The sequence below is a fragment of the Apostichopus japonicus genome, chromosome 12, assembly GCF_037975245.1.
Source record: "Apostichopus japonicus isolate 1M-3 chromosome 12, ASM3797524v1, whole genome shotgun sequence".
Classification (NCBI taxonomy): domain Eukaryota; kingdom Metazoa; phylum Echinodermata; class Holothuroidea; order Aspidochirotida; family Stichopodidae; genus Apostichopus; species Apostichopus japonicus.
In genome coordinates, this window is record NC_092572.1 from 6,471,885 (window position 1) to 6,484,174 (window position 12,290).

A 12,290-nucleotide genomic window follows, 5' to 3' on the forward strand; every position below is an offset into this window, starting at 1 on the left:
ATGTCACTTTAAGTCTTCTAACGTGGGTCAGAGACATTCGTAGAAGGAAAGAAGGAAATTGTGACTCTTTCCGATATTTAATTCATTTAGGAATACAAATGTCAAAAAGCAGTTTAACTATCAACATGCTGCAGATTCTTTCAGTTATCTATCACTTAAGAATGTTAATGGTTCGACGCAAGGGAGCAATCACGCTATGATAAATATGAACTCTTAGCCTTTTAAAGGTTATTCCATGGACGTTAATAATAGTAGGCAGTCAGTTCGTACATCGGTATCAATTAGTTCGAGCCTAATGTTCACAAGCGCTCTTTTACGAGAGAAAACTTCTAGGAAACATCTTGTATGAATCATTCAAGTACAATCAGAACGTATGGTCCTTTGTTCCGCTCCTTCACATTTGTGTTATGAACTATTGAGTAATAGTGAAATGGAACATCTTTGCACATAGATTGGTAAAAGTGTATCAATTCAACCAGATTAAAGTAATTTTGGCATGAAAATCTCTTCTGCAAGTACATTTCAACCCAATCAGAGAATAAATGGGGAGGGGTGGGGTAGATATTAAGCATGTAATAATTCTCCTGACTACTATACTTCTATAATTGACTCATGATATAGCCTAATTTATATTTACCGAAGAATTAATACATTAAATACACTTGTAAGTGATTAGAAAGTGTAATTTTGACTTAATTTAACAAACGCAAAATTTACCTAAAATCTGGCCCTTTTTTTAATGGATTGAATGTGTATTGTGTATTGAGTAAATTCGTATAGTAAGATTATGGAAGTTATAATTAATATTTAGGTAAAACTGAATAAAAGGAAATTTGCTAAAAACTCACACTAACTCTGGTCATGTTTAGTTGGAATAAACCCAGTGAAACTTGTTATGGTGAATCTGCTTTCTACACTCAAATATAAACTTTCTATTGAAAAATCGCTAAGAGAAAGGACGAGCACATGGGAACACGATAAAATCAAAATGCACTGGCACTATAGGGTAACTTGGATGGTTTGATACCAACAATGGCTAATGGAGATCATAAATAAATCAGAAAGGGATTTCGACATAAAATGTATGTCTGGGTAGAACTATTTCACTTGAAGATTATTTTGGTAAATAAACTATTAAAGTTAGTAAGTTTATCTCCGCTTGACCCGAGATGACTGATTTTCTTTGTCAGCTCTAGAATGTAGCAGTGGAATATTTCAGAAAATACGAAGAGGGTAATAGCGTTCACATCCACTTTCAAGGAGAGAGGCAAGAAAACTTCTGTGTTCTTTTAATCTGTAAATATGTGCCGTGTGAAACGAATAAAAGAAATGAAATTAAGTTCTATGAACGAATAATTAAAAAAAAAAACGGTTGCCAGTCTAGAGAAATCACTTCATTCTGAGAAATGAAGTTGCGCTAAGGTTCGCCTCCCCCCCCCCCCAAAAAAAAGTGCGTGTGTGTTTCTTCGGAATGGGAAGGAAACTTTGTATGCTGATGATCGTAAACCACCAATTAGCATTAAACTTGCGCGCCAAATGTGTTGCTTTTGTTTGATATCACCACACCGGTACAGAAGTAGAGTAAAAATTCAAAAAAAGCAAAATATTGATGAATCTACTGGGTAATGATTGTGCATTAGTCATTTGAATTTGGTCAAATACTCTTTGGACCGGATAAGACACATTATGGGACTCTTCAACAATGTCCTTCGAATTCATATGACCCATTGGTTGGGTGGTCCGATGAGTGCTGGCCTTGATTATGGCCTTACGGTTTGTTTGTAAGGTCCCGTTACACTCATTTGTGAAGTGATGATTTAGTGGTCATTTTAATTGGTCAAACACTTTTTGCACCGAGCAAGACGCATTATGGTACTCTTTTAAATTGTCATTAGAGTTCATATGACCCATTAGTCGGGTGGTCCAAGGCGTGCTGGTTTGATTAGGGTCTTCAGGAATTTTTCAGGTCCCGTTACATTCATTTACTAAGTGATGGTTTAGTGGTCATTTTAATTCGTCAAACACTCTTTGGACCGAGCAAGACGCTCGTACATATGTATATCGACTAAATGCATACAATTACAAATGCACCGTGTTTTATTGTGTTGTATACTATACACAGTACAATTGTTTACATTAATGTGTTGTGTAGAGCGGAGTCAAGCGAGTAAACAAACGATCTAGGATTGCCTATAATGGGCGCAATAGTTGGGGATAGTTGCTTCATTGTGTTAAGAACGCTATATACTTTCGTTCATATATATCTACAAAAAGTTTTGGAAAGTTGCTAATTTGAATATCTTGAATATGTTCGTGTTGATCATACTGATATCGAACAGAGTATGGAGGGATCCATGTTGAATACCTAAGTATATCACGTGTTCGCTGAAAGCCAATCAGAATCAAGGAAATAATTTCAGTGTCAGTTCAGTTTGGGGAAAAATTTTCGCGGCCTTGCAAGACACATTGTGGCACTTTTCTACATTGGCATTAGAGTTCATATGACCCATTGGTTGGGTGGTCCAAGGCGTGCTGGTTTGGATTAGGGTCTTAAGGAGTTTTCATGTCCTAGGCCTATTACATTCATTTACGAAGCGATGATTTAGATGGTCATTTTTATTGGTCAAGCACTCTTTGGACCGGCAAGACGCATGATGGTACCCTTCTACAATGTTTTAAGATTTCATATGACCCATTGGTTAGGTGGTCCAAGGCGTACTAGTCTTGATTAGGGAGTAAAGTGATTTTTTTCAGGTCCCGTTACATTAATTTAAGTTATGATGAAGTAGTTGTCATTTTAATTGGTCAAAAACTCTTTGGACTGGGCAAGATGCATTATGGTACCTTTTACATTGTCATAAGAGTTCATATGACCCATATATAAACCCTATATAAACCCATATATACATTATGGTACCTTCCACATTGTCATAAGAGTTCATAAGACCCATATATAAACCTCTTTCCACGACCAAATGTTGAACATCTTGTAAGAAAGCTTTCATCTTGCCATTTGGTGTTACGTCGATACAATTGTCTAAAAAGTAAATGAATAGGTAGCAGTTACTCATTCGCGAATTTTGAACAAGGAATACATATATAACTTCACACCGGTCTACTGAAACTGCCTTCTTGTGTATCCATTCATGTAGTACTCTAATCGGCCAAATCATACGCTGTGATTAAAATGGTTGCGCTATTGAAATAATTTAATTATAAAGTGTATATATTACATCAATACGTGTGGTTCTCTTCTGAATAACAAGACTTTCAGCAGTCGAATTATCAACTCTAGTCAATAAACGAATCTGAACTTTATTATGATACAAGAATAAGTCACATTTTATCCTTTGTTTACATTTATTTATTTTCGTGAATAAACTCCATTTTATATAAAGTTTCATATTAACTGTGGATTAAAAACGATTACAAAACAAATCCATGCATCTTGGATACATCAGAAGGCACATATTATTTCCTTCCCTCATGCAACAGTAAATCAGGCTAATAAAAAATGATATTATGGATATAAAACATGTAAGAACTTATAAAAAATGAATAAAATTGGCAGAGCATGATACTAATAACATTGAGGTAGCATTAACGCACTGTGTGGAACAAATCTTTATAGTACTGTACGCAATAGACAATATAATATATGTAATCATATTAAACTGCAATATAACAATACATTCTCTAGAGGACTTCTAGGAAGCTACATTGTTACAGACATTGCCTGTATTTTACTAGTTTCTACGGTTAATTGTTAATCACTATATATTGATGTAGGTAGGGAATTTGTAGTAAGTCAATTCAGACTCGTATGGCATCAAACTATCATTCATGGATTTTTTTCTCATATCCATTTTATAACTCTAGCAAGATTACATTCTCATATTCTTGCTTGGAGCTATGTAACTTTTACGTGTACGCACATTTATCCCGTTGTACTTATACTACAACTCTATTAAGGAGTGAAACATAATGATAACAATTTACTAGTGAAGTGCCAAGTTACATTTTCTGGAAGACTTTGAGTGGTAGAAAATAGCATTAAAAATGTCATAACTAGCAATTTGGTTGTTCCTAATAATCAATTTATTATGCATTTCTTCAACTACTACAACTGATGTGTTGAATAACTTTAAAGAAATGTGTTTTATTATTTCCTTTTTAGGGTTTTGCATAACCATTTTTACCTCCATGGCATAACTTAATTGTTCCTGGTGCAAATTTGTTGCCATAAATAAACAAACTATTTCAGATAAATCCTCCTCCTAATGTGTCAAATCAAAGCACAAAATTCAGATTTTTTTTTTCCTACAAACACATTACAGTTCGTACCTGAGAGAAATGTTTACCTTTGGATAGGATTAAATGTATTAATGTTAAAAGAGCAAAGAAATAGAAAAGAGTCTGAATTAATAACAATTTGTCATTTCTTCAGGATTCAAGTCTTTAAGGCATCTGAGATCTTAGTGGCATTTGTTATAATTTGAAGTTCTTGGCATAAAGTTTCATATCTGAAGGCCACACGGATGTCGGGGACGTTGGTTCTGAGGATGTCATTGCCTGCTGGTCCGTCCTTCTTCCAATTGAGTCACAGCCAGTGTTCCTTCAGCTGAATGGAAAATTATCTAGAAGAAAATATGAAAGCTTTCTTAGAGTTTCCTTAAATTACTAAATTAAACAGTTATGAAGCCACACATTTTAATCACAGCATTTACCAACTGATGCACATGAAACTTGAGGGAGGTAAGGAGAAATGGTCCACAGTGACTTTTGTACAGCCCATTTTACCCTCGAATTTACACAAGTGTTTTCAAATTCAACAGTTACTTATAAAGTTGCTTTGAAAAAGGGAACCAATTGCATTGTCTTGTCCGGTTGTGTTGACAGTACACTGAACCATATATTGCAATTGCACTGGAAGTGAACCTGTGTTGTATCTCAGAAATGTGATCTAGGGTTAATAATAAAGGTTTACAGAGTAATGCTGAAACTCATTCAAAAAAAATATGGTAAACATGCGTGCTAACATACCTCCTCTTCATAACCACTCATTACAACACTTTCTAGCTAGTTCACACATATATCACATCTGGTAAGTTTTCAGATTTGAGCAGCAGTACTGTATTCCTCCGTCAAAGGCTCCTATGAACAAATAGAATGATCTAAAATCACGAATTGATTTTTGAAAATTGACTTATGTGTAGACCAACCATCATGTGTTGTTACAAAACACCAGCAAATATTTTTGTAAGACTGCATTCACAGCAAGGCCGGATTTAGGAATGGGCAACGTGGACAGTTTGTCCATGGGCCTCCACAACAAGGGGCCTCCAAAAAATGAAATGAATTTCAAGAAAAAAAAATATAAGGAAAAAGTAGGCTGATACGTATGTTCAATGAAAATCATATCGCGCGCGTTTTACGTAATCTACATATACACAAGCCATATTCAATTGTAATTGGATCTCTTTGTAAATGGTAGAAACAGCTAAGTGGTTGTTTTCCTGTCATTGCCAAGCTCATGTCGGAAGACAAACATGAATAGCCTAATAACTAAAGTCATCAATCTCAACGTCTATTCTTTAGAACTAGGTTATTGGTTGGTTTTGAAACGGTACAGTACACTCTGACATTGCGCCTGTCATCACCTTCCGATAGGTTCCTGCTCCCAACCGATTTTGACAGTTTTTGGCTCAAAAAATTGCCAATTCAAAAAGGTCACATCAAATTTGGAAATGTGGAAGCATTGGGCAGTCAAAAAAATACAATATTGCGCAATAGATATCACCAGGTCACGGACTGAAACGGTATTTGAATTCACCGATTTTGAGAGATGTAGTAGCAACCTGTCAATTTGCATACGGTATTGGTGGTAGCAACCTGTTAATTTGTACTGAGAGAGGTGGTAGCAACCTGTTTACATGAACTGAAAATTGGGCAGGCAAGCAAGCTTACATACCGTAACGAAAATTCGTGAACATAAATTTACATCGAAAATCAAAATTGACTGCACCATTTTGCATCTAAGCACCATTAATTATTCCAAAAAAAACACCCCTCCCCTTTGACCCCTCCCCAGGACGGCGATCATTGGGTTGATATCTGTCTCCACTTATGAAGGTTGCCCACGGGCCTTCACATGTCTTAATACTGCCCTAAATGACTGTGCACGTATAACGTTAGCTTGATAATTTGTAAGTGTACACTTCAAAGTAAGAAGTACACTATACGAGGTTTGTTCTTAAAGCAGTATATTTTTGGTAGCTTAAGCAGTATATGTTACTTTGTGTAGCATTTATATTTTTGTAAGATGTAGCAGGGACGTAATAGTCGCAGATGCTTCTACTCTAAATATTGTTCTGCGAAAAATGACACCGCTGCACGTTTTGTTGTTAAAAAGTCGAAAATATGTCAGAGCATTTATCCTTTAAGGCCTTGGCTTTCCATGAAGTTATTATTTTGCTTCTAGGGTATATATTGTTTCACTTTTACTGGTTTCTTCTACAGATTCAGGGGGTTAAATTTGATTCTTGCACACTGCCCTCTTAAATTTGATCTTTTATTAGCTTAACTGTATGTTTAAAAACATGGTGCCACCAGACCAGACTGGTGAAACAGAAAAATGTTTGTCATTTGCCTCAATCTTTCTGCTACATCCTCACGTGTGTATTTGTGTGCGCTGACGCGAGATCATAAACTTTAATAAAAAAGTGCATGGTTGCTCATCTTCGTTTTAAGTATGTTATTATGAATGTATATATGTATGTATGTTTTTAGTATATAATAATATGTAAAATACCACTTAGTGAATGCAAGATCCTTATTGGAGAAATTCAAGGTCAATTGATTCCACAACAGGTAAAAATCTGAAAACTCTGTTAGCAATATAGCTATAGAAGTACAGATTGAAACATTCCCCTTGATGAGTACAAAAAGGGAATTGAAATTGGTGGAGATGAAATGTTATTTGAGGTCAAAAATAAAAACTTGTCAACTGATGGTTACTTGATGGTTACGCTGAAAGGAACACTTGGATGATTTTTCCATACATGAACATACACGTGGGTGACTATAAGACTTATGTAAGTTCTGTATTCACATAAAAGCTCTTTCTTAGAGTTCAACAGAGTCAAAGTATAATGTAATTTGGGTAACAATAGCGATTAAAAGTACTGGTTGAATGGACCTTTTACGCTGTATGCAGATCCCCCTTAGTAACTACCTGACACATTGTTTATAATATACAGTTCAAAGGTCATTTGACTTTACTTGACATATTTTGTATATAATAGACTTCAGATGTCATTTGAGGTCAACAAACGTGGAAGTTTGAAAACATATATGCAATAACTATGTAAGTCAAGCTTGAATGGATTTTCATATGTTGCATGTAGATCCACATAAATCATTGTAATAGGCGCATCGTTATTAAGCTTCGAAAAGTCTAAATGTCTGTACGCACTATAACTCCATAATTGGAACTTGAACACACATTGTACTTGGTTTTGAGACCCGGCTAAATGAGTGCAACAAACATCCAACGTTTTGCAGAGGATACAAGGTAATTTGAGATGACCAGAGGTCAAAATGACAATTTCATGTGATAATTTGCATACATGTTTGTTCCTAGAGGAATCCTGACGGTACGGTGTGTCGCTATACCCATACATGTATCTGATGGACATGGTTGAATTTAAGTGTCAGACTAAACCGATGCCTCCTCCGTATTTTGAGATACCAGTTCGTTCATTAACTTCGCAACTATGAGCTAGTTACAATACAATTCATAGTAATAGATTATTAATATGTTGTTAGAACTTTCATTAGCGTGCTTTGCAAGATGATAAATGTACTTGTATAACTGTAAGCATTAGGCAATCGTAAACACTTCCTGCTTTTATAACCTCGGGGAGAGATATGTACGTTTTGGTATTAAACTTGTTGACATAAAAGGTTGTTCGCAGTCTTCTAAGAGATTTTTCTCTTTCGAACGCTAGTTTGGCCGAACCATGGAGGTAAAAACAGACTTGGCGACACTCGACCTCCTCTGAAACAAGGAAGTCAAAGACAAAGCTTAACCCGCACAAAGTATGGGGTCGTTAAAATGCAAATAGTAGAACAAAGCCGGTTTTTTTTTTTTAAATCTGAAAGCGAAACAGCACTTTCTGTTACACGATAGGCTCAACAATGCAAAAACATTTATAACTAATGTACCTCTGTAATCACTGAACGATTTTTTTTCTATATCTAACAGATCAAATACAAATGTTCAACTTTCGATATGATCCCTTAGAAAAAAATACAATAAAAAGTGTACAGTATTCCACGTGGCAAACATTAAATCATTGGAGTTTTCCGCCATTAACATGTTATTCCTTCGTGTTATTTCTAGTATTTTTAGTAGTAATTGTGAAACAGTGAAACTTTAAATGTACTTTCTTTTCTTTCATGATAAAAGGAAAAAAATCTCTCGCTTGCACTTCTTGTAATATATTGTCAAATGCATTGGTATTCAATTGCATTTTCAATCGAGCAGCCAATTACCCAGACGTTTCGACTGACCAGGCACCAACACTTTCTTATCTTAGAAGTATAGGTTCAAGTATAATTGGCTATACACTTAAGTTTGCAATATTAACGAGAATCATTTGTATGTGTTTAACAAACTGCAATTTGCTTGAAATAAATTGATGGTTGCAAAATAAACTACAAAATGAATGCAAACATTTATTGAAATATACGATTTGCAAATCGATTTACGAGATATAGGGCATTTTTAGGAAACCTATTGCAGATATTCCTGAAACATTCCTAAGACATCAGATAACCAAGTGATTTCATCTTTGGTGTACCACACTCACAACATTGCTTTTAGTGTTTAAAATTGTATACTTGAGCTGCCAAAAACACCCAACGATATTACTTCTTTTCCCCCGAAATGCCACAATTATGTGCTGTTGGAGGTTGCAGTTATACCTTCGCCAACAAAACCATCAGCTTTCTTCTATTGTATAATTACTATTGTATATTTACTATTGTATAATTAAAAACATGTAAAGTACTATCAAAGTTTTTGATTGCCACGTGAACTTAGGACAAAGGTCAAATGCATTGTTAGTTTTATAAATGTTCTTCGAATTTAGTAGCTGCCATGGGAAATAAAAATTTACATTAAAGACCGTTAGAATGAAAGGTTAGAGTTCAAAAATTAGAAAAAATGGCATTTAATATTAGAACAAAATTAAATAGACTTGCAACATTGTAAAGTTAATTATGATAAAAACTCATCATCATATTTACTACAAAGGTCAATCCTCAAGCTGCATAGGGGAAATGCTGTCTTTTATGTGCACTTTGGCTTTAATAAATGGTCTGAATTTACTATTATGAATCCCATATGCTGCTATGTAGCTCCATAGTTCATGAAAGGTGTTTGCAATAACATCTTGCTTATTTGTTTCTGTCAATGATTGATTGATTTTGATTGATGTTTATCCAGGAAGAAGCTAGAGCATTTTCTTTTCGACTGAAAAGCTCTTGAACAGATTACGCATTAATAATAAGTAAAAAGAAAAGCGACAAAAGACTTTTATGTTGGGCTATATAGAAACTTTGCAACAAAAGAAGCTGTGTAGCCTCACACCGTGACGGACTTGTAATAAAGCTGGCACATATTGTTCGACTCTCAGATTAATAACTTTTTTATTGAAGTTTATCAACGTAAACAAATTTAATATTAACCAACTTCCTTGTACAATTACCTCTAAATTGTCAAATGACCAAGAGAAACCACAGAACTTTTAGCCAAAATATCATAACTTGTGGCAAGAAAACGATGTTATATTCATTGTTATTTTGAAATGGCAATATATTGCTTGCTTGACTTTATGCTAAAACTGACAGCAATACCACGGGTAAATTTTCAGCAGTCAGTATAAGCTGAAAGGAACGGTTGATAACTATGTTATGCTAATTGTCTTTTACATAACAAAAAAGTTCTTCATTGTGGAAATTATTATGCTTTAAACCACTGTCATTCTATAAGCAAATATCAGCAATAAGTTAAAGCTGAAATGAGCAGTTGATCTCATTTCTAGCAAATTGCATATAAACCTCCTTTATTCCGAAGTAGAATAATCACTTCCAAACTTTATGTCACAGTGTTAGAACGGTGTATTTTTTTTCTTCAAAAATGTAAGCAACATCTGAAGTTGATTCCCAACAGCCCTGTTTGACTGTGATATATAATATTCAGAATAACGTATGTATTCCTGGTACACCATTCATGCTCAAATAATTTGACGCTTGGAAAATAATTTATTCAGTCATGATGATAACTGTTAATCATCCGTACATTATTATTAGAAATTGACGAATCGAAAACAAGAGGCTTAATAAAACTGCCAACGCCTTTAATTTAGATAACGCCTTTGTGCTAGAAGGCAATGTCATGTACTCATCCAAGTGCGCGTGCGTAAAAATGACTGTTCGGTAAAGCTTTTCGAACAAATGTTTGAAGTAGTGTTATGCGAAGGTCACTTTGTTGCAACAGTATGGAGTAGTCTGTTGAGTTATAATCATGTACATTCAAAGGAGTGATGCAATACATGACGAGACGTAAGAGCGGAACGAAACTACGCACAATCAAATGCAAAGCTAAAATGTTGATACTTAGAAAACTAATCATCCCATGGATGATTCCGTATTTTATATTATCAGGACTACAACAGTCGATGGCAGGTAAATATAAATTATTTATTTTTCTTTCTCCTTTATTATATGTTCGGTTTTGTATTTCAAGATCAATATTTCTTCTTTTTATAGACAAACAGAACACGGTCCAACGGCAGACGAAATTGGCTAAGGTTGGATTCCCTACGGAAATAACATGTTCATTTAATTTCCCTGACCGTGATTATTATATAATATGGTTTAAAAACGGGAATCATTTATTTCAACACGAGCCAGCAATATCCCTTGATTTTCGTATAGATGGACGCGTCTATACAATAAATGAACAAGAAGAAACTGCTTTATTAGGAATACAGAAAGTTCGTGTTGGAGACGCTGGGGAATACTACTGTACAGCTGTTCATACTTTCGTTGGTAGACCGATGTTCCAATATTGGAAAATTAACGTACAAGGTTTGTAAGATTATTTATCATTTTCCAATATTAGAGGGATATTTTGGTGACAGATTGTATGTGAAAAGTATATTAAAGATAAAAAGTTTGCACCTTCAAAACACCATCTCAATATCTTGTCCCGAATTCAATATATTGCTTATTGGGTGTGACCTATCTTGACCGGCTTTGTGGTTTATGTAGAAATATTGTTTTTCTTTATAGATAACTTATTTAAATATTATGAAGGAATACAATGCTATTCCAACTCAACAGCTCCCATGTAATCATTCGTTCTGCTATCGCCAGATACTTCTTTCAAATTATAGCAAATTTTTAAACAATCATATCAATGTGATAAAACATGGTATGAGATTGTGTTGACTCAATACTTATAGCAACTTTAAAATGTACAGTAATCAACCTCAGCTATTAGACAACTGTTTGCAGAATATTCCTTTATCGGCTTTCCTTTTCTAAGCTGACTGTTTATGTTCTTAGATGGACCGATTATAGCCTCTACCAGATATGTTATGGAGAATGAGACATTTTCAGCTCAATGCTGTGTGACATTCACTTATTCCACGGAGCCAGTGAAGTATTTATGGTCTCTTGGCATTCCATTGGCTACGACATTCACAGACAATTTTGACGGAAATGTTACCTGCAGTAATGTGTCATTTACCGCAGTAAGAGGATTTCACAACAAGTTACTTGTGTGCACAATACAAAACGAATTGAATTCTTCTACTAACAAGAGAATTAATGTAATGGGTAAGTAGAACGACACTTTGGTGTAGCCGAAGTTAACATTACCTTTTACACATGGGCCGGATAGAGGTTCCTATATCCTATATTCTACAGCCACCATTGTGCACTTAACTTAACGAAGACAAGAAGAAAAGTTCTTTTTCGTAATTTATTATTGAAAGACTGCTATTTACAGACACAAAATAGCTTTCCTACCTGTGACATTTGAAAACCAAGAACATGTTACAAACATAATTATCAGAATACACAAGTAACGCTATGATGGCTTAGATTCAATTATTATTCAAAATTAGTTTACCTTTAAAGCCATCAAATATTGGAAATTCCTGGGAGATTGAACAAAAATAAGTTGATTAACTGCCAATTCATCAAGAAATTTGGTG

At 34.6% G+C, this 12,290-nt stretch overlaps 1 protein-coding gene across 5 annotated transcripts in view; it reads left to right on the forward strand.

Annotated features, from left to right (window-relative positions):
- Positions 1-10,550: 10,550 nt before the first annotated feature.
- Positions 10,551-12,290, forward strand: part of LOC139976859 (uncharacterized) — a 95,487-nt gene continuing 93,747 nt past the window's right edge. For 3 of the 5 annotated variants that reach the window (XM_071985692.1, XM_071985695.1, XM_071985696.1), the window contains exons 1-3: positions 10,552-10,752; positions 10,837-11,157; positions 11,638-11,910. In XM_071985692.1, the coding sequence (XP_071841793.1) occupies positions 10,611-10,752; positions 10,837-11,157; positions 11,638-11,910 (736 nt within the window). In that variant the 5' untranslated portion in view covers positions 10,552-10,610. Of the gene's footprint in view, positions 10,753-10,836; positions 11,158-11,637; positions 11,911-12,290 lie in introns of all 5 variants that reach the window. The other 2 variants (XM_071985693.1, XM_071985694.1) reach the window with 2 other exon arrangements.